The sequence below is a fragment of the Protopterus annectens genome, chromosome 1.part0 (genome assembly GCF_019279795.1).
Source record: "Protopterus annectens isolate FY-2018-M chromosome 1.part0, PAN1.0, whole genome shotgun sequence".
Lineage (NCBI taxonomy): Eukaryota > Metazoa > Chordata > Ceratodontiformes > Protopteridae > Protopterus > Protopterus annectens.
Genome location: NC_056725.1, coordinates 1,542,328,152 through 1,542,352,047, shown reverse-complemented (window position 1 = coordinate 1,542,352,047; position 23,896 = coordinate 1,542,328,152). Strand labels below are relative to the sequence as shown.

Sequence of the window (23,896 nt, the reverse complement as noted above, 5' to 3'; positions counted from 1 at the left end):
AGCACCTCTGCAAAGAGTTAATGCAAAATCTGTAGCAAAAGAACTAGCAATTTATTTCTGTAGTGTAGGAATTCCTAAAGACATTGTTACTGAGCAAAACACCATGTTCATATCCAGAATAATGAATGAACTTTGCCAATGCTGTAAAGCGAAACAGCTAAGGACATCTATGTACCACCCTCAGATAGGTGAGCTAGTTAACAGTTAAAGCTTTAAAGTGTGTATTGCAAAAGATTATAGAGATAAGGGGCAGAAATCAAGATCCATGTTTTACCAATATAGTCTCTTTGCTGTAAGAAAAGTACCCCAGGCCCAGTGGATCCACACCATTTAAATTGCTGTATAAGTGACATCATTGATGCTTCCTAGATGCAGCAAAAGCAACACAAAAAGAAGAAAACACCCCCTTTAAAAGTTAGTGGGGCATTTTTCAGACATCAGGACAAGTTGAGAACTGTGATATTTGTGGTGAGAGAGCAGATGGAGAAGGGCACACAGGCACAACAGAGAACATGCATCACAAATACTTATCTGAGATCAAATTTAAAGGAGGAGCCATTAGTACCTACTGAGGAAAATAAACTTGCAAAAGTGGCAAGGCACTTCAGAGGCAGTAGAAGATGTGAGTGAAGTAAATTGTAAGGCAGAATTGTTGGGGAAAAAATAAAACAAAAATTTATATCGATAATCTGAAATATTGGGGAGAAACTTCTAAAATTTTTATAGCAAGTGTGCTGCCAGTCGAAGTTAAGTTTCCCTCAGCATGCCCTTTAGTCAGAATAGAAAATATACTACATGTCCCAGAAATATGGTTAAAATGATGTCTACTTAGAAATAAGGACATTTTCTCAGAGGTGCTTGGTAAAGCAGTTTAATTCAGTATAGCATAGAAACTGTACTTGGAGAGAAAGAACACTCAAAAAGCTGTATTGAATACCCAGGTCAAATTGCTAAACACTTAAGGGTGTGATATGAAAGATATTTAAATTTGGGGATCTGATGATGTTCATCGTGTTTCACTGTTGCAGTCATGACTGTAGGGTTTTCCCCTGCTGGCAGGCAGCCCTCGGTCGGCCAGAATCCCAAAGTCTGGGTCCGGCGTCGGCTGTTCAACCATGCTCCCTGACGTCAGAGCGCCAGGAGTACAAAGCTGACAGCCGACACCATCTTCTCCAGTCTTTCTTGCCGTGCGGTGATAGCAGTTCACAAGTGCCGGTCGGCTGTCTCCTGACGAATTTTACTGATATACTTCGGTCCGAAGACTTTCTTCTCCACTCAAAGCTAAGTACCCCGTTGGGGAAACTTTTTTCTTGCTCCATTCCGATGTCAGAAAAAGTTAATAATTGTATTTCATGTAGGAAGCAAATACCTCATAAGGATTTTCATTCTTACTGTATTCCTTGCTTGGGCCCTGACCACGATGTAGCTAGTTGTCGGTTTTGTGCTTGATTCAATCAACGTACAATTAAGCGAAGGTACGATTTTGCTTTTCATTACTTCGGTAGGCGCTTTAACTACAAAATGTCGTCGGATACGGTCCCGGCTACCAGAGTTCACAAACGTCGCAAGGATAAAGACAGGCCTCCGAGGTCCAAATCTGATGATAGCGCACAAGCGGAGCCAGCTTCAAGTTCGGCCGTCGTCAGTGAGGCGCTTTTGCAGCCCCTGTCGTCGGCCATTTCAGAACCGACGGACGAAACGGACTCTCATGAGGAGCCAACCAGGCCTTTAAATATTTCTGTTGCAGGACCTTCGGACAATGCTCTTTCGGATGGGTCTGGAGCTGCTGTGCAGGTACCGGCTTCCGAAGGGGTTTTCAGGCCTACTCAGCTACTCAGCTACTAATAAAGGCAAAGCCAAAGACTCCTTTAAAATCAAAGACTTCTACACAGGCCTCTTCTGAACCAGCTCCCAAGTCACAGAAACAGTTACTCAAGATGGCGGAGGATTTACTTACTATGATTAGGGGTTCTCATCCCCCTCCAGACAAAAGGCCAAGGCAGGATGTTTCTTATGATTCCTCTGATCAGGCTTCTGTTTCCTCAGTTTCTTCTTCTGATCAGGAATATTCTTTCCCTCCTTATGAGGATTCTGATGCTGAAGAATCCATTCCTTCAGCTTCTCCCCCTGAGGATTTCTCTTTTGGGGAAACTTTTCATGAAATGAGGGAATGTTTCCACTGGGAAGGACAGGAGTATTTGGAATCCAAGAAAAGACTGAGGGAATTTCTTCTTCTTCCCCAACATAGACCCCTGGCTATTCCTCCTGTTTTGGATATTGTGGATGATGCCTTTTTGGAGGATAACTTAACCCCTGACTCCTTTCCTCCTGCTCCTGTTAAGCCTGATAGATATTACAGGGTTCCTGATTCCCATCAGTTTTTATACAAGACCCCTTCTGCTGACCCTGAAACCATTTCTCAGGGTCCTAAGGGAGTTAAGGCCGCTTCTGCCAAAAATCCTATTCCTACTGCAAAGGATTCTCGATCCTTAGAAAGATGGGGCAAAAAGGTGTGCACTTCTGCTACTTTGTCCATTAGGGCTTTAAACTGTCAGTTTCATATGTTTAAATACCAGCGATTTCTATTGTCTGTCTTAAAACAAAAGCTTACTTCCATTTCTGCCTGTGCAGATGATAAGGAATTACATGACTTATTGCATGCCACTGAACAGGTTGGGAAGCATGGTTTACACTGTGGATTTGATGCTTTGGAGGCTTCTTGTAGGGCTGCGGCCTTTGGCACAGTCATTAGAAGGCATGCATGGCTAAAGGAACAAAATTTACCTGAACAGGTAAAGGCAAAATTATTGGATGCTCCTGTTCATCATAATGTTTTGTTTGGATCGAAAGCTGAAGAGGTGATTAAAAAGATGGAGGATAAGGCAAAATCCATGCAAACAGTTAAAGATTTCTTACAAGTACAGCCTCCTAGATTTAGCAGGAATTGGCCTTCAAAAAAATTGGTCCTTTCCCACTTCAGACAGGCCTCAGAGGGGTAGATACAGACGTTCCAGAGGGAGGCCTCAATCACAAGCTGCTTATAGACCAAGACAGTGGACTGCTTCAACTCCTAGGGGAGGAGAGGACAGGTCACAATCTCAAAGGAAACAAACTCAAAGACTCCCTCTGTGGGGCTACAGGAACTTCTTGCCTGGAAGCCCCTCTTGGAGGAAAACTCTCTCTTTTTTTTATCAAAATTGGACTCAAATAACCCAAGACAAATGGGTTTTGGATGTGGTTTTAAGAGGTTACAAATTCCATTTTCATACCTTGCCAAGGCCAAGCAAATGGCCAGACCTTCCAAAACATCAATGGACGGAGGCCTTAAACCAGGTGGAAGCTCTTTTGGCTATGAATGCCATAGAACTGGTTCCTCTTTCAGAGATGGGAAAAGGGTTTTATTCAAGGCTCTTTCTAGTCTCAAGGAAGCAAAACTCATGGAGACCCATTCTGGATCTGTCGGTCTTGAAGACCTTTCTAGAGATTCCAAAATTCAAGATGCTTACTCTACAGCAGCTGCTTCCAATGCTGTCCAAAAATGCATGGATGGTAACTTTGGATTTAAAGGAGGCATATTTACACATTCCCATCAGGCAGGATCACAGAAAATACCTCAGGTTCAAAGCCGGATCGAGGCACTTTCAATTCTCTGCGCTGCCCTTTGGATTATCTACTGCGCCCAGGGTCTTCACCAAATGCCTGGCTCCAGTAGTAGCTTACTGCAGACTCGAGGGAATTCAAATGTACCCTTATCTGGACGATTGTCTAATTCAGACAGACAGCAAGGATGTCTTACTCCAGCATCTAGAATTTGTACAGAACCTCCTCAAGTTCCTGGGATTCTCTGTAAACATAAAAAGGCAAATTTGACACCATCACAACAGATAAATTTTCTGGGTGCACTTCTAAACACCACAACCCAGATGGCATTTCTGACATCCGAAAAACAGTTACAGCTGGCTTCAACTTTCAGAACCTTGGCAACTTTAACTCCTCTATCTGCAAGGAAGTTCCTGCAGGCTTTGGGTTACATGGCCTCCTGCATCCTTCTTGTACCATGTGCAAGAATACACATGAGGAAATTACAGTGGTACCTAAAAAGTGTATGGTCTCAGCATTGCCACAGTTTAGACATACTGATCTCCGTTCTTCCTTGCCTTCAAAAGGAATTTCTTTGGTGGTCCAGGGCATGTGCTCTAAACAAAGGGAAACCCTTCCGTCTGCCTCCTGCCTCTCGGATTCTAACCACAGACGCCTCGGATTATGCTTGGGGAGCCCATTTTCAGGGCAATTGTTTGCAGGGCCTTTGGACAAAGGATCAGAATAACCTGCATATCAATTTAAAGGAAATGTTAGCCGTTCAGAAAGCTCTATTGGCCTTCAGGAATCTTATACAACCAGGACAACTGTTAATACGGACAGACAACACCACAGTTATGTGGTACATAAACAAGCAAGGGGGATCTCATTCCTACCCCCTTTGCAGACTAGCCATGGATCTGTGGGACACGGCTCTATCTTGCAATCTGGATCTTCAAGCTCAGTTTCTACCAGGGAAACAAAACTTCCTGGCAGACAGTCTGAGCAGAAATCTTTCAGATCCACACGAGAGGATGCTGGACACCAAAATATTCAGGATGATAACAGCAGTCTGGGGATGTCCTCACATAGACCTCTTTGCATCTCATCTCAATCATCAGCTACAGACTTTTTGCACCAGGATTTTCCACACAGAAGCTTGGAAAGTGGACGCCCTGTCATTCAGTTGGAGGAACCTCTCGGGATATGCCTTTCCGCCTCTTCCTCTTCTTCCACGGGTTTTATTGAAGATAAAACAGGACAAGCCCAAGATGATCATCTTGCTGGCTCCAAATTGGCTTCGGCAGTTTTGGTATCCAACTCTAAAAAACCTATGCCTGGAGCCCCCTTGGGTTTTACCTCAGTCTCCGAACCTTCTGTCCCAACATCAGGGTCAGGTTCTACACTCTCATGTCAGAACTCTCAGCCTGGCGGCCTGGTTAATCCAGGGCCTTTGATTTCTTCTTTACTGCCCAAGCAGGTTATGGATGTCATTTTAGAAGCCAGACGTCCTAGCACTAGAAAATCTTATGCAGGAAAATGGAAAAGATTTTGTTCCTGGATGCAGGCTCAGGATTCTGATCCTCTTCTTCCCAACATTACTTTAATTTTACTTTACTTGACAGATCTCTTACATAAGGGTCTCTCTTTCTCTTCCATTAAGATACATGCCTCTGCTATTTCTGCTCATTATAATACAGACCCTCCCATCTTTTCCCACCAGCTCATGCAACAGTTTCTCAGAGGAGCTAAGAACTTAAGACCTCCTAGATCTCCTCCTATTCCTGCTTGGGATCTCAACTATGTTTTGGAAAAACTAACCTTGCCTCCTTTTGAGCCTGCTGCTTCTTCTGACATCAAGTTTTTATCTTGGAAGACAGCCATTATGTTAGCCCTAACCTCTGCCAGGAGGGTTTCAGAGTTACAAGCTCTTATGGCTGTGGAACCTTATATTATTTTTCATCAAGACAGGGTATCTTTGAGGACTGATCCTACCTTCATGCCTAAGGTGGTTTCCAAAGTGGCTTTAAATCAAACTATACACTTGCCAACCTTTTTCCCCAGTCCTCAAAATAAGGGGAAAGGATCTTACATTCCTTGGATGTACACAGACACCTACGTTTTTACCTGAACAGAACCAAGGACATCAGAAAATCAGAACAATTGTTTGTTTCTTGTGCTTCAAGTTCCCAAGGTAAAGCCATTTCAAAACAGACCATTTCTAAATGGATTGCTCATGGAATCAGATTTTGTTATTCTCACCATGGAAAGCAAATCCCAAGGAGTATACGGACTCATTCCACCAGAGCTGCTGCCACTTCAGCGGCCTTCCTCAGGGGAGTTCCTACCAAGGACATTTTGGAAGCTGCAACTTGGAGTTCAGTGCATACATTTTCTAAGCACTACAATCTACCTCTCTACTCTAAGTCTGGGTCAGGCTTTGCCTCTGCAGTCTTGCAGGGCCTTTTAGCCACCCCTTCCTCTTTATGACCACCTCCCTTTCTTTCAGCTTTGGGATTCTACCCTACAGTCATGACTGCAACAGTGAAACACGATGAACATAGTACAGTTGTGTACACCTACCATAAATGTAGATGTTCGAGTGTCTTCACTGTTGCAGTCTGGACTCTCCCTCCTGTCCCCTCTTATTTTTACTTTTGTGTATTTCCTTTTTTTCACCTTTCTTCTGAGGTGTATTTGCAAAGGTTATGGGACCTTTTTCATTTTGGGACTCCTGACATCTGGGGCAAGAAAAACTGGAGAAGATGGCGTCGGCTGTCAGCCTTGTACTCCTGGCGCTCTGACGTCAAGGGAGCATGGTTGAACAGCTGACGCCGGACCCAGACTTTGGGATTCTGGCAGACCGAGGGCTGCCTGCCGGCAGGGGAGAACCCTACAGTCATGACTGCAACAGTGAAGACACTCGAACATCTACATTTATGGTAGGTGTACACAACTGTACTTTGTCAATTTTCAGTCATTTTTCAGCATGTGGGTTTGAATCTGATCCTCTTATCTGACACTGCTGCTTCATACAGCTCGTGGCCTACTACAAACTTTCAAGTTACTCTCTTATCCATAATGCTATGGTACCCTTCCATACCTCAGATCTCGTTTGCCAGCTTCATGCACGGACATGGTTGCTACTGCTGTCGAGCATTATAGTGAATTTTTTGTCACATTTAAGCCCTTTTATCTTTATAACACCTTTTTCTAACTAAGCCGGCCAAGAAGGTTTCCAAACCGTCAGACTTCTTCAGATACTAGGTCTGACTATTCAGATTCAGTTCTCTCAGAGCTGAAACAGCTTCCCCAGACCCAGTTTGCCTCCCCTCTCTGTTACCTTCATCTTCTTTAGAGAAGCTTCAACATTCAAGATCTTTCACAATAGCTGCTGTTTCCCGTTCTTCCTGGAGTTTTACAGAGGTGATATGGATAGAATGATGAGGAAGTTTCTCTTAGCACAGATACAGATGGGAATTCTCCCAGCTCCTACCCCTTTGAGTCAAGAGATTTCACAAGTACTACTCTAACAGTTCTGGCTCCTTCTCCGATCCATCCTTCGTTTTTGAAGCCCATGGAACCATGCCTTCTGGGACTGTCTGTTTTGGATCCGTCGATGGTGTTGTCTTCAGATCCAGTTACTTCTCTGAGTGTACTGGCTCCTAAACTGTAGGATCCATATGACTCAGAGCTGAAGTGTCGTCGTCAGCTCCAAGGTACAAGAATTAACTCCAAAGCTGTTGGAGCTTTCTCTGTCCCTCTGCGTGTCAGCATTGGACAGCTCAGCTCCATTTTCTGCCTCAAGTGGACTACCTTCGGGTCAGAAGGAGACAGTGGTCCAGAAGCATGCCTTCCATCAACCTCCTCCTCCCTGGGGGCATGCTTTGAGGTAGTGAAGTGAGTTTTCTCTTTCAGAATTCAGACAGTTTCTTCATTTACATCTTCCTTCTGGTTCCCAAATGGCTTTGTGCCACGAGTCTCATCACTCTACCATACAGGGATGGATATATATGTATGTATGTATGTGTATGTATATATGTATATGTATGTGTATATATATATATATATATATATATATATATATATATATATGGAGATATACTCTGAGACTGCTATTAAATACTTTCCCACCAGACCAATAAAAAACGCAACACAAACCTAGTGTTTGAGTGCTTTTGTTCCTTTAATAAGTATATGGAACTTCCTCAGAAAACTCAATACAAGTGTGGTAGAAACGAGTACTTAAATAGTATTTCCTTTAAATGCTTAAACATTGCGATTGTTATTTCAGCCAATCAGAAAGCTAAGCTAATAGTTTTAGAGGAGCCTTCAATAACAGTGTGAATGTGAAAAAAAAACCTTTACAAAACTAGGTAGAAATTGTGACAATAAATGTAACCATTGGGATAAGATGTAACTATTGGTAATCAAAAATAAACTGTCTGTATAACCATCTGCGGGCACATTTTAAGTTACTGTATTCATTAAGTCCAGGATGTGACTTTGCATTATGTTCTGTCTGCTATTTCAGTTCACGAAAGTCCAGTAACCCTTCCCTGTCACCAAAAAAAGAATGTATTTGTTTTTAACACAAATAATTTGACACCTGTGAATCCTTGGCACTTTAAACTGTGTCTGCGTAAGGCATTCTTAACTTCATGCTTACGGATTACCCCACAGTGTTCTTTGATGCGGCTTGAAAGTCTTCTTGTAGTTTTCCCCACATAGAAACATGGGCAGGTGTCACAAACTGCTGCATAAATAACAAAAGGAACTATTGCAGTCGTAGTGCTCATTAAACCTGATTTTCTTCCAGTTATGTGTGAAAACAAAATCTTTAGCTTGTAATACATAATTACAAGATACACAGTTGTTGCATTTGAACATTCCTTGGGGTAAACCAGTTCAGTCAGATGGAGAAAGCAGAAAAGTGCAGTCTGCCTTTTCAAAAGAGTTCCTTAGAGATTTTTTTTTTTTTTGTGAGAAAAAGAGGACTTAAACCCAGTGTATCTACTAGATCCCTGTTGTCTCTGATGAATGCCAGTTATTTAAAATGATTTGCTTGACATTACTAAGGTTTCTGCATATTGGCAGCGGAAAGCTGGTGTTCCGGTCTGCAGCAGTAGAATCTGATGATTGGGTAAGGGTGTTGAGGGCTTGGTCCTGTTCATTAAGATTATTGGGTCCAGTAGAGTGTGGGTCCGGTACTGTAAGTTGGTAGGGTCCTGTGGAGGACTGAGAAAGTCTAATACTCCGTTGGGCTCCAGAGGTAAAACCATTGGAGAGAATGGGTGGAAAAGCAGTCGGTCTGGACTTCAAGACTTCCGAGAGTATGTTGTGCAGCAAATGTTCTGGATAGTGTATGACGTGTTTTTTGTTTGGCAGGGCAGTGAGCAGTGCTTGTTTGCTTTTGTAAATTCCTTATCTCAAAGCATCCTTTTCCTTAATTTTAAATTGTCAGCTTGGGGCACAAAGATTAATTTTCTGGACATCACGCTCATGTTACAGAAGGACACTCTATCATGGGAATCTAATATTTTCTGCAAGGATACTTTCAGGAAATAATTACATGGATTTTAATAGTTCGCACCCATTCTTTATGAAGGCGAACATTGCAAGGGGCCAATTAGTTTCATAGGTGTGTACTAGGTTAATGGCCCTGGAACCTTTACAAGCCTATACTGTAGGATTACCATGGCATCGTGCCACTTGACCTTAGTTCCCAGTGCCTTTGTCGATTAGAGCCACTGGAGTGATCCCCGGGGTGAATTTTCTATTTCCCATCCACTCATCAAGATTCCTCTTGAAGAGGGCCAGTGAGGTGCTTTGTTTGACATGTATGGGAAGTCTATTCCATAGCATGGGCAGTGTCTGGTTTATGAACCTGTCCCTCCAGCATGTTCTGTTGACTGTGGTAATGAGGTTGAAGTTTCTGGAGCGTGTGTTGTGTAGGGATTGGGATTTCTTTAGATGTAGCATTTCTAACAGAGCTGGGTCAGACATGGCTTTGTAAGTCAAGCAGGGATCACCTCTAAATAGGTGATATGAGACAGAATAGTTGGAGCTCTTTGAGTCTGTCCATATATAGGACAAGTGTTTAAGGCCTAGGATCCTCTTATGAGGTACTTTTGTGGCCTCTCCGGTTGTTACAGGTGTCTAGTGAGGTACATGCCAAATGGGGCAGTGTACTCGATGATTGGTCTAATGAGGGAAGAGTAGAGGGAGACAATAACCTCTTTCTTCCTGGATGCAAAACTCGTAGTAATGAGATGTGCCGCATAGAAGGACTTTCTGACCACAGTGGCAGTGTGGTAGTAAAAAAAAGAGTTTGCTGTCAACCTGTGTTCCCAGATCTCTTATAATGCCTTCTATGTTTAGTGGACTACCATCGATGTGGTAATTCATGGGAACCGGGTTTTTCCCAAAGGGGATGATGACACATTTTTTGCATTGAGCTTAAGGCCATGGTTCTGACACCAGTTGTTGGTCTCAGTGAGGCCTTTTCTGTAAGATATCAGCATCACTTGGTGCGTTAGTAATAGCTCCCAGCTTGCAATCATCTGCAAACTTTGTCACCCAGAGTCCTTTCGTGTTGGCCTGGACTTCAGAGAAGTAGATAGGATCTAGGACCAAACCCTGTGGGACTCCACTTGACTGGTTGGCAGTCTGAATTGAAGTCAGCTATTTTCACACTGTGGGTACTCTGTGTGAGCCAGTTTGCAATCCACCTAGTGATGTATGGGTTAATGCCTAGCTTAGTGAGTTTTTCTATGATTCTTGAGTGGGGAGTGGTATCAAAGGCCTTGGCCAGATCAAAGTAGGCTGTATGAACCACCTTGCTTTTATCCACAACTCTGGTGACTTGACTCAAAGAAGTCGACCAGGTTGAGCAGTCATGATCTACCCTTCACAAAACCAAAATGTGTGGGATCCAGATCCATTTCGTCCGTTTATCCAGGTTAGTGAGTGTAGACACCGTTTTCATGGAAGAATCTTTGAAACTCATGGCCGCGCAAATATGAAGATATATGTATGAGTGTATGTGTGTCTGTGTCTGTGGTGTATTATATATATATATATATATATATATATATATACATATATAATATGGAGCGAGCGATAAGTGTTACCTTTTGACCATTTCTGTTGAATAAAATACTCTGACACCACACCAAATATGCAGCTGCCTTATCAGTACAGTATAGTAATAATCTGTGAGGATTGTGCACTCTCATTTGTTAGGCTGTGATTATAGAAAGGACTTTATTCTGTTTTACATCTCATTTCACTCATTCAGAGAAGTCCACTGTTTCCAAGTACAAGAAGTTTGACCAACATAGAATGCAGTGCAAATGTCTACTACCATTTAAAGAACCCTCTATGTTTTTTAGGTAATCACATCCCTACTTTCATTGGTCTTGGAAGTGTTTACTTCTGTAAAAAGCGTAGTTATGTACATACTTTTGCAGAAAGATAGTGTCATGGGGAAAACAACTCCATGGTCTAGATCCCAACAGTTGTGTCTGAATATCTGTGTTTCAGTCTTTTAAAGTTAGCGGTTAACCAAACATTGCCTTTTATAAAACCAAACCTGCAAGAGTCCGTAATAGTACTGCTGAAAAATGTCATTCTTCATTTGAATACCTGCTTTATCTTGAAGATATTAATAGCAAAACTATTAACCTCCCTAAGTTGGTTGGTGTCACATATATTAACATATATGTGACCAGTTCATTTCTGTGTTTATTGCAGACTCATGTCAGGGCTGTATGTATAGCATCAGGTTTGTAACATCTGGCCCTAAATGGGTGTTTCAAATTGTTGGCTTCTCTGCTGAAATCATGATCAAGTCCTTCTGGCTCTAAGAAACCGCACAGGGGAGTATTCTCTCTTATTGTTTTGAGTAAGCTGTACACTTCAGCCATTTTTTATCACATACATTTGGTGACATGATTTTTCAGCTAGCGTATAAATGCCACCTTGCTTGCTTTGGATTTTATTCAAACAGCAGCGATGCCAATAGATGAAACCATAGTCTACTGTTTTGATTTTTGTGGTGAATCTGGGCTAAAAAACCTTTTGGAAAGATTAGTGTGCTAGACTCCTTTCTGCTTCTGGTTTGAGTGAGTGCTTCTGTTTTTGTCTTTATATACATATTCTGCCCTCATTTCTTTCTCTCTCTCTCATATATATATATATATATATATATATATATATGTGTGTGTGTGTGTGTGTGTATACACACATATATGGTTCCCCTTCAAAACATCAAAAAAATTTCATAACATCTAAAATGTATAATATGTAATAGTGTATCATCAAACGTGTAAATGTTATAGTTCAATCTGTTAATCTTGTGGTATCACTATGAGATGTAGTTTTTATTTCTATAGTTATTATTTATATAGTGTAGGAATTTATACTATTTATATAGTGTTTATTTTGCCACTCTGTATGTATTTTTTAAGCCATACAGTCAACTGATATAGACATTATGTGTACATTTTTTATGGTGATCGTGATACAGTGGGGTTAGGAAATTAACTTTTTCCCACTGTAGTGCGATCTCGGAGTTGGTATATTTAATTTATGGGGGTAGAGCCCTCTACATGTGTGGTGCAATGGGGGTTTGCCCCCTTGCAGAAATGTAGGAAAAAGTGTGTTTGTTAGTTTGGTGTCGTTATATGTGGAGATGTTATTTCATGCGATTTGTAGTATCCGATGTTGTGATGCACATTTTAGATGTTATGAAATTCGATATAATGGGTTTCAGATGTTTTGGGTTTTAGATATTATGGTTTCGATGTTATGATTTTAGATGCTATGGGTTTTAGATATTTTGAAGAGGAACTGTATATGCATGTGCAAACACTTAGATTTTATAGAATGGAGAAGTGTAAAATTACTGCTGTGGTTTTGCTGTCTCCATATGTAAACAACTCTCTGTCATTTGATCGTTCTCTTTCCACCATAGTCAAGGAATACTTCTATCTGGCCTAATTACTTTCAAGGGAATATCTTCAAGAACCAGCGAAGTCGTCCTACCACTGTACTCTGCTCTTCTCAGACCCATCATTGAAAACAGTGCTCCTTTTGGGATTTATAAATGCAAGCAAAACACTCAACTGGAAAGGCCCTAAGATTACTAAGAAAAGTTCTGAAATCCTTCAACTATTCCAATAGAGTATCACAACTCTGTCGTTATAAATGCAAGCAAAACACTCAACTGGAAAGGCCCTAAGATTACTAAGAAAAGTTCTGAAATTCTTCAACTATTCCAATAGAGTATCACAACTCTGTCATTATACTTAATAGCCTACAGGCTTCTCTGAGGTGTCCGGTTTCTTGCCATGAAAGACCCAGGCCTATTTGACCTATTTCTTTACAAAACAGTGGCTTTGTAAACACCTGCATTAGGAACCTAAATCTTTGCAATCTAATTAAGCAGTAATCCATAACTGTATGTGCATATAACAGAATATACCCACAGCTGTTGTGGTTTAAGAGGGTAAAGCCTGAGTGATCAAATAAAGCCAGCCATGGGTAAATCTTGATATACCCACACACAGTCATGGACTGTTGCCATTTTGCAATGATATTAATTAAGAAAGAAGTTGCTTAGCTTTCTTAAATAATGTCTTTGCATAACAGCACTTCAGTCTTCTTCCACGTTGTCGTCTGTTAGCTGATATACAGTGTATGTGTATCAGACTTGCGTTCACACTCTCGCACAGTGCATCGATATGGTGCAGGAGAAGCAATGATGAAAAGAGAATCTCTGTTGCTTTTCTCTTAATGTTTAAAAAAAATCAGGATTTTGAGGGACAGCACAGGAGAATCACGTAGTTGCTGTTTCTTTAGTTTTATAGAATGAACCTGATTTGTCTTGTATTTTGCCCTGTCTTCCAGCATAAGCCAGTAGAAAGTGTAGCCGCTCAGTGGTACTTCAGCAGCCACTAGCCGCCCAGTGCTACTTCAGCAGCCAGACTTTTTATTGCTAGTATGTGCTCGATTTACAAATGGGCAAGCTAGTTGAGCTGGCCAAGCAGTGTGCATGTTTTTGAATAGCAGTGAGCCATTATCATTTAATAAACAAGACTCACTGGAGAGAGATATTTCAAACTCAGTGTATTCCCTGCCTATTGAGTAAGTTAATACTACATGTCAAAGTACTGCTTTCACTACCTTTAAGGATGGACTTGATGATTGGGTTGTTAAACAGAAGTTTTCACTTGAGTTATCACTTACAGCCCTGCTCAGTTTAGGAGGTGAGCACTATTGATTGCCTGAAGAGTGTGTATATAGTTAACCTTGTTATTGTCCTTGTGATCACTTGCCTGGTATTGTTTGTACATTCCTGTGTTCCTGTAAGGATAATAATTCTTGACTGCATTCTCAGTTGTGTATCTGAGTGTTAGTGATAGGTTAGTGCAGTGGATTGGATTTTAAAGTTTATATATATTTATATGATGTACATATGCATATGTGTGTGTATATCCACTGAGGAAATCTGTATCCATAGTGTGCCTCCAGACATGAACTTAGCACCCTCCCCTTCAAATACAAGTAAGCAGGTAAAGTCTCATCACCTCCCACACTAGTTGCAGCAGGTGCCCGAGCTATTAATCAAACTCGGATAGCATGCGTCATAGTCATGCAAACTGGACACTATCTTTTATCTTACTGTTAAAAGACTTGAGTTAAAATCATCTTTGCTCCACTATAATAACTAAAAACTCCATGCATTCTTCTTTACCAAAAGGTCACATAACTTCTCCATCCAGCTTCACAGTTATCCTAGCTCTGTCTACCTGTATAAGAAGCCTGATATCTTGTAAGTATGTACTGAAGTTAAAATACAGGAAATATTGTCCATGTGTCAAAAACAGAAAGAATTTTGCCTCTATGAAGTTGCTATAGAAAGAACAATGCAGACAGACAGTGGAAGAGAGTGATGTAGAATGCTGGGAGTAGCCCGAGATCACTAGTATTTGGAGTTTGAAAAAAAAAATTGTATATAGTGACAATAGAGGAAAACGTGGAGAATGTTGACAGGACATGGAAGAGCTAGGGGAAGAAGAAAAGAGCAAAGCGACCAGGTACTGGGGCAGTAACGATGAAGATTCAGAAAGCAGAAAACCTGTATTAGGAACATGCTGGGTATACTATACAACATGAGGGGTACAGAGACCAGTTAATAAAACGGATATGTATTTGTGTCTACTTGTCCCTTTTGCCCTTAGTTTCCCCACAAACACTGGTAGAATTAGTGCAAGCTGTGTACAAGGACCTAAGGAGTCAAGTACGAATGGTGTTTGGCCTCACAGAGGTGTTCCCATTGGGAGTGGGTGTGCATCAGAGTTCATTTCTGAGCATCCTGTCATTCATACTGATTGATAGAGACTACATTAACAAACAGGCTGGAGGAAAGAGGTCAGCAAAAGTTGCTGTATGCAGACAATGTGGCAGTACATGTAGACTCTGAGCAAGAACTTCAACAAAGGATAGTGGAATGAAATGCAAAACTGAAGGCACATGGGATGAAACTGACTACAGATAAGGCCATTGTAATGGCAGCAAATGGGAGGGAATCATAAGAAACGGAGAATTGACATAGAAAGGCAAATAGTGGAACAGGTTAACAGTTCCATATGTCTGGGAGAGGTGGTTGAGGAGAAGGGAAGTCTGAATGAGAAGGTCAAAACTAGAATCAGAGGAGCTGTAGTCAACTGGTACAAAGTTTCAGTTGTTGTATATGAGAAGAATGCCAAAGAAGCTGAAAAGTGAGATGTACAAGACAGTGGTGCAACCAGTACTACTTTATGGTAGAGAAGCATGGGCAGTAAAGGCAAAGCAGTCAAGGAAGCTTGAAGTGATGAAGATAAAAATGCCTCAGATGGGTGGTAGCATGCACACTGTGGAACACATGAGAAATGAGGGCACGAGCAGAAGCCAAAGTAGCTCGAATTGCAGAAAAGGTCAAAGGGAACAGATTATGGTGGTTCAGGTCCTTGTGCAAACAAGCAGAAGACAATCTGGTGAAAATGATTTAGGATAGACAGGAAGAATGCAAGAGAAGATGAGGGCATCCAGAAAAGAGGTGGATAGATTGTGTAAGAGAAGACCTGCGACAGTCCGGTGTAAGTGTTGAAGAAGTCAGGAGAGTGGCATTGAAGAGAGATAGATGGTGACAGTTGACACAACACCACAGCCTCATGTAGAAAATGGGAAACAGTGAGATGATGATGATGATAATTTACCCTTGGTTTAGATTCTTGCTGATTTGGTATACCATTTATTGCATTGGAAAGATCTAAATGTTAAGTAATCTCTTGTCAAATGAATCTATGCTCCGTGTTGCCACATATATTTGAAGAGTGGAGGTCAAAGGATATGTGGATATAATTTATTGGTGAGCTGTTGAAGTAGTATTCCTATATAGAGGCATGAGCTGTTTCAGGGTACATGTGGACAAGAGCCATTAATGCATTTCACACTTCTTACCAGTACACAGGTGGTAACTGAATTTTGTTTGCCTAATAGAACACAAATTCATCACAGTTCAGGAAGCAAAGGAGGCCATGTCTGGAGGGAATTTGAGAATACTATTATATGTAAGAATAGTGAAGACATGCAGTCTTACCTCTTTATTAGATATATTTGAAACAAGCCAGAGTCTGCAGTCTTTGTGGTTGTGATAGGTTGTTGGATTTCATAAGTTAAACTAAGATGGCATAAGGGTACATAAGAACAATTCCTCCCTAGATTACCAAGAAGTGGAGAAGCTTTTCTCTCTCTCCCCAAGTTGGGGCCAATGTAGAAGTGATCATGACTTTGTCTGTAGCATTTAAACTGGGTTTTCATGCAGCTCTCTGCAAATTTGGTTGTGCTATTGTTGTAGACATGTTCACAAGCTCATGTCCCTTAGTGCCATCTCTGATGGGAACACTCAGTTTAGAACTATGGTAGGAGAAGACTGAGACTGATGTCTTCTACACTGCCAATATTTTTCCCCCTTAAGTCCTACCCTCCTCTAAGATATGCTTGGCTACATCTGGAGATAGCTGTGTGCTGATTAGGCAAGGAAAGTATCCCCACCTACTAGCTGCTTACAACCCTGTGTATCTTCACCAGAGCTCATGTCCGAGATGACAACCCAAAATGTCTCAACCTGTCTGGAAGAGGAAAGCAAGCATTGCCTCATTACTCCCCTCCCCCAAATCATTAATTCCATCAGCATCTGAGCTTTCATTTTATATGTTACTCATTAACTGTTTGCATAGTTTAGTTAAAGCAAGAAGTCTGTTGACCGAGTGATTGAAATGGCTTTTGCTTTATGCCCACAGTTTATGCTCTGCTTAGCTGCAGCTGCCCTTCATAGTTAAGTGTAGTGTTTACTGACTCTGGCCCCATAGCGAGTTATACTTTCAGTAATAAAATGTGTAATTTGCATAGTGCATTCAGGAAAGTGTCAAAGAAAGTAAATTGTGTTGCCAGAAAAGTAAGAGTATACAAGAGGACAATGAATATGGAGCAAGTAGAGGGACATTTTTTTGTATCAATGATTTCTGCAACATTTTTGTTCAGAAGATGATTCTTTCTGAGTCATTAAAATGAGTACAAGTAAAAAACATTTTTCCAGGTGATGTGCCTGCAATAAGATTATATTTTGCTGTAATTTTTCGTATGTTTTTAATTAAATCTCTTTTTCTTGTTTTGAGCATTACCATTGTTGTTTTGCTTTTTGTATCCACATCAATTGCTACTATCTTAAGAAGTTAGGAATTCTGTTTAGCGCAAGTTCATAGGTAGTAGTTACTAGACATGCAGTCCAGGAAACCATTAAGAAGTCTTGCCCAACTTTCTAACTGCCCCAGATTTTGTCTGGCTAAATAAGTTTCTCAAGGTCACACAGTAGGCAAATGAAGGTGGAAAGATTCAAATCCTGTCCCCTTGGAACAGAAAGCACCTCTTTAACAAGTCAGAGCTTTATTACTCTGTGCTTAACAGCCAAATATTTAATCTGAAGTCTTGCAGCTAAGGAGTAGAGCACCCCCACTCTCTCAGTGCAGTGTCAATGTTAGAACACCTGATATAGAGATAGAAACCATGAGGCATGGTTAAGCATTCAGAAAACTTTTTTTTTTAATTTCTCTGTAATGGATATATCTTGTATGACTTAAATAAGACTTGTATTCATTATTGTAGTTTTTTTTTAACAAAACCATAAGTATGAGCTCTAATTGGGTGCAAACAGAAGAGCTAAAGCCCAATAAAATATGCATATGTCAGAAAGATTCTGTCAAAATGCAGAAACTTGGCCAAATATATTTGTAAACCTTCCTTTGTCAGTGCATCATGGGAGATAACAGCTAGTGGGATCTGGCTTATCAGCCTCAGTGCATTGCTGAAGACCCAAATGTCATTGTGCATTCATGAGACAGGTGTTCTGAAGCATTGTTATTTTAAGGGAAATGTGCAAGTCTCCTTCAGTGCCTTGATAAAGAAAGATTTGCAAATATCTTTGGATCTAGTCCCTGTTTGTTGTAGAGTTTAATCAGCACTGACTGAATTTTCTTAGTATTGTGTATTTAATTTAAGCTGTCTTTCAGCATCTCACTTAGGACGCCCTCCTCTTCCTTTCTTCAGTGAATGTAAAGTTCTGTCATTGCTATATACTGCATTAAACTGAGTGCATATATACTGATTTGATGTCACATCAACCAAGCCTTTGCCAGTTCTGATTTTGTGCTAAATCGCATCCTAAATGGTTACTTTCTTAAAATGAGATTTTTGTTCACCTCGGAGGCACATTGATGCATCTTACCATAGTCACATCACTGGTCTTTGGTCTCAGTTGCTAACCATCAGCCCTGTGTACCTAATAATTAGATCTGATAGGTGTGTTTATAATTTTTCTAGCAGTATGTACTGATCCATAGTTACCTTATCCTGGATGCACTGAGTGGTGGTGTCTCCAGGTCTTTAATATCCTGACATAACTTCTGTTAAACAACAAACAGCATAATTTGGTATAAAAGACCTTTTCATTCCATAAACTTAATGTTGTTCTTATTTCCTTTCCACCACTTCTTGTGGGTCTGCCTAAATATAAAAATTTACTTCCCAGATGACTCATGAAGAAGATACTGAAATACTCATCATAGTAGTAGATCTTCGAGGAAAATATCATCTTTAAAGTCTCATCTCTCCTGTACTTCAGTTAGGATTCTGTCATTTTTGATATTCCTTCTACTGGATTCTCTCCTTCAAAAAATAATTGAGAGGAGTACCTCAAAACACAGGTGTAGCTGTGGCTGCCCTGTTATCTCAAACATTGTGGCCTGCAAACAGACTAATTTAGCTACTCATTCTGGTAAGGCTTCTGTTGGTTACCATAAGCAGTAAAGTTAAGTTTGCAAGTGGTACTTGCCTAAGAAAAATGAAGATGACACCTGCCATCTTCTTTTATATGTTAGCAAGACATAATTTGTTTTATGTTATTTAATGCCACTGTTTACTGGTGCCAGATGAAGGGGATTGCTAGAGAAAACATTTTGGATTAAATGCTTCACACAGTGAATAAACACAGCTAGTCAGTTTATGCAAAGATGGCTTCTCCTTCAGTGGTTATGCTGAGCATCCAACACACCCGTGTGCTCTTTTGCTAATGTATATGTTAAGAAGTGACTGCTTACCTTTTTGAAGTGACTAACCCATATTGCTTGGAAGCTTGAACTAGTGTATAGGACTGGAGAGAGAGTTTCTTAACCTAATTTTAAAGAAGCGCAATTAAAATTTGTTGTTTTCGCTTACTGTTCGCTTCTCTGTCCACAATGCAAAAAAATGCAAACCCTTAAAATAGAGAAAATTATTTAAAAAATCATCTTACTGGCATTTTTACTTAATAGTAACTATTGACCATACTATGTTGCAACCCTAAATGTATGGTAACAATAATCAGGCTGCAAATTGTTTTTAATTTTGAATATTTTTTATTACACTGTAGCTTCTTGCTACATCCCTCATCAGGCAGTCAAATGGTGTGATGTGTTGCTCAGCTGTAATATTGATCAGGGAAGGATTTTTTGAAATTTCTGTACTACCTCTGTAATGTGTAGTTTAAAATTGGTCTCATTACGTTATTACGTTCTTGCGTATTATAGCAACCAGATTCCAAACAACTCAGTCTTCATATATTGTGGCAGGCCTTCACGTGCCGTGAAATGTGTTCACATAATGTTGTAAAATGTGATTCATTATATTACTTATTTCTGTCCTAATACACAATATTTATGTCATCATCCACTACACAATTGTGCCTGTCGAGATCTGCTGCATGTCATCCAGAAAGCAACTGTAATGGGCACATTTGCCAGGACTATGATTTCCCAGTTGGAAGGTCAGTCCTGAAAACCTCACAAATGACAACTGTTAATTGAAGTAGTATTGCCTTTCACAAGACCACCCTCACCCACACCTGTAATAATGAGACAGTTGAATAATGAGACAGTTGAAATGTATGCGAATACATAACGGTCTCATAACTTAGCTTGGCTTTGAAAATATGTTCTGCGTCAAGTCTTTGGCAAAGTGTTTAGTCGTACTTGGCTGATTGTGATGCTTTCTGATGTTACCTGCGATGTAATATGGAGAACGTAATTTTTTTTAGGGGAAACGTGTGAGGCCGGGGTTTTCAACTCCCTTAAGTAACAGCAGTGCGTATAGGTGGTGGTGCATTCCACAGGGGCACCTTTCACTGGCGATAGGGGTATGTAGCAATTTCTTACATGTTATTACCTGAAAAAAGGTATGTTGCGATACTTTATGAAGCATGCACGACTACAGTTGTTTGACAAAGTGTCACAGTATACATTTTTTAGAAGGGGCTTAATAAAATGCATTGCTAATAACTGCAACGACTTTTACAAATCTTTACATTTGAAACCTTCACAACCATGTTAAACTTGCAAATATCCACATTTGTGACCATATTTATTGTTCCGCTGCTGGTTGCAATAATACGCAAGTACCCATCCCGTTATTTTAATGGTTTGAGTGCTGCACTGTTTACTTCTGTCAGTGTTATAAAGTAAGATGTAAAAATGATTTTAAAATAAGTGCATGCAGTAGCATTCTGTTTAGACTGCATTAACAAAATTATATTAGTTACATGTGTTGTTTGTTTGTATATGCATTCATGAATAGAAAACAGTAAAATCCTTTTTGCATGCACCATACACAGGCTTGTAGATGTGTGTATGTGTACATACACAGTTATATTTTTGATTTTTTCTTTGTCATTGGGACCAGTTTGAGTGTTTTAAAGTAATGTGTACATGTTTTACTTTTGTGGCAGTTGTATATTTCATTACACTTGGATTCATATGAGAGTTGCAGTAAACACAGTTCTTGCAGTTTAGTTCAAGTAAGTGACTTTCTGAATTAAAGTAGATTCCCAACAAGGACTGAGAACATGCCAAGCTTATGATGTCTTTCCATGGCTCTGTGTTTGGGTTGAGTAGGAGGATGTAGGAGAAAAAAATGGAAGACCATCAAAATGATGCATTGAAAGGGCACAAGAAAAGCAATTTTTTGAAGTACTGCACTCTTGATAACTATGTTAGATGATATGAGACAGGGGAAGAGTTGTATAATTTTACGTTATATTTAAGGATATCATTTTGTCAGGGGTGTATCTGATTTTTCATATATTTTCTTCTTTTATTTGTACAGACATCATGTAAAGAGAATCCTTTTAACAGGAAAGCCTCTCCTGTCACATCTCCTTCAAAGTCCAGCACTCCAAAAGGTCCAAAGCCACCCCGTCCTCCTGCACCAGGCCATGGATTTCCACTAATTAAACGCAAGGTAAGTGGAGCCTTGGACATGTCAGTGCAGCACAAACTTAAGCAGCAGAAATATAGTACTGTTTTGTCAATATGGTCTGTTAGATTGTATCTGTATCTAATACAGTTAATACTAGTTCAGCACAAACTTAAACAGCAGAAATATGGCGCTGTTCCATCAGTCTAGTCTGTTAGATTGCATCAGTATCTAATGTAGTTAACGCTAGTAGATATAATTTCTTAAATCTAGTCTCACTCTGTTATGATTGGCCTTAGTGCAGCATCCAAACCCCAAGTTGTCTGGGGAAGGTTATTCTCTGGCTTGTGTTCCTTTCTTTTGAAATATGTTTTCCAGTTTTTCATTTAAGGTACCTAGTACTGTCTTAGCCATGTTACAGGTTTTTACTTTTGCAGTTATTCCATTTCAAAGATTGTGCTTTGAAGCACTAACCTGTACCATTCGTAACTTTCATCTTTTTAAGTTGTAAAAAACACACATTCACCTCACTGAAGTGCTTGTGTTTCTGATAGTCTTTCAATCACCATATTACCCTCTTTAGAACAAGATCAGGAGTCTCGGTACCCCACTTCCAGTGTAGTTCTTTTAAGTTGCGTCATTATTACAAGTGAAGCTTCAGCAGAGGTAATAGAATTTCACCATTTCTTTTGCAGAACTCCAAGCAATTATCTTAACATTATAAAAGTTGTGGGGTCATTCTGGAAGAATACGTCTTATTTTGAGATCTCCTCTGCAGCAGTGGAACACTTGACTACATCCTTCTTTTATCCTGTAGCACATTTTAATTTGTCTGTAGCTCCCTTGCTCAGGGAGTTGATACATCTCTGAGCCACTCATGGTGTTCCTGCATATACGGTTGAAGCATTCATGCCGTCATGGCTCTCATTTCCTTCTATTATTGGACCAGCTCTTAATATACAAAACAGAAAAACTGCAATGTTCATTATATAAAAGGCACAACATTTGTAAGTGTATGTGCAATCTTTAAGTAGTGAGGCAGAATCACCACCAAATGTTGACATTTTTTTCTCCAGAAAAGAGGCTGACAGGAGCTGTTGCATGTATCACTGTTTGTCTAATGGCTCAGTGTCATAAAGGGAAAGCCTGGCACATATATCATCATCCAGGATGTAATGTTGATGGTAAGAATCTTACACAAAGACCAGCTGGAGAATTTATTTTAAAATCATAGGGAGGAAGTGTGGGATCTAGAGGCCAAATCTGATTCTGTTTGAGTCCACTGTGCCCCGTACCCCCTGAGCTTCCTCTGTTTGCATATGGGATAGTCATCCCCCATCATTTTGTTGACAAGAGTGAGATCATTTAGAGCGGTGCCCCACAGCCTCTTGTTTTGAGAGTAAAATTCAGCTTAAATGTGCACCTTTCTCTAGTTTTACTAACTTTAGTGAGTTGCTGCCCCTCAGACAAGAAAGGAATTGATCTTTCAATCCCTGAAATGTGTTTCTAGGTCTAAACTTGAACCCAAGGGTTGATCCATTTTATCTGACCTCAGCAGTTTTTCTTGTTAGCAAGAGTCAGAGTCAATTGTATCAAGCCTTTTCACATTTATTGCCAGCTGCCTTTAACTTTTCCATCCCTGTAGTGAGCTTTGATAACCTGCTCAGCACATGGTGAAAGATGGCTGTACAGGTACGAGAGAACTGTGCATTTAAACTGTCATGTACCTGTAAGCATGTTCTAGGCTTTTCATGCCCAAGTGTAACCCTGATGCCCATTTGAATGCTAATCCCTCTATATGCCACCTGTGCTTCACACAGTACAGAATAATGAATGGACCTGATCTTCAAGTGCTGGCTGATGGAGATGTTCTCCCTTCCTTTTTGACTCTCTATCTGTGCTTAATCTGAGGTACTGAGAACCCCATACATTAGACAGAGGTACATTGAGTACTTCTTTGGAGAATTGTTCATACTGTTAAAATCTATTCTTTAGTGGTCTTCTGTTCCATATTCTTCCCTCCAGAGGCTACTGATAATATCTGTCTGTGGAAGAAGGAGTTTGTTTGGACTGCCCAAATGCTGTAACTTGTTATCAAACCACTGATCTGATGTCTTTTTCATTTGTTCCTCAACCTGTGGGTTCGGATCCGAACCGTGGATCCGATTCGGCCACTTTTATAGTTTAGGATCCGACTCTCAAGCTCTTCCCTTGCCTATAATACCCTTGTTCTCCAGATTTCCTCAGATGTCATTTGCCACACTTCAAGAAAGCTGTTTTTTCTGCTGTCATAGCTCTTCATAAGTTGTGAGTGATATCTAACTTTTGAAATTCCTTTATTCTTATCTAATTACTTACCATAACCCTTCCTTAACCTTTTCACCAAGTTTTTTTTTTTCGGGTTTCTGCATTTCTCATTTTTGATTGTCATTTGGTATTTCTCGTGCCTACCATTGTTGGTAGATTTTTTTTTTCTTCCCATTTCTCT

At 40.2% G+C, this 23,896-nt stretch overlaps 1 protein-coding gene across 1 annotated transcript in view; it reads left to right on the top strand.

The window, feature by feature from the left end:
* The window catches only part of MICALL1 (MICAL like 1), a 977,256-nt gene that overhangs the window by 617,842 nt on the left and 335,518 nt on the right, over positions 1 to 23,896 (top strand). The window contains exon 10 of the mRNA XM_044068010.1: positions 21,319 to 21,453. Within this exon, the coding sequence (XP_043923945.1) occupies positions 21,319 to 21,453 (135 nt within the window). The remainder of the gene's footprint in view (positions 1 to 21,318; positions 21,454 to 23,896) is intronic.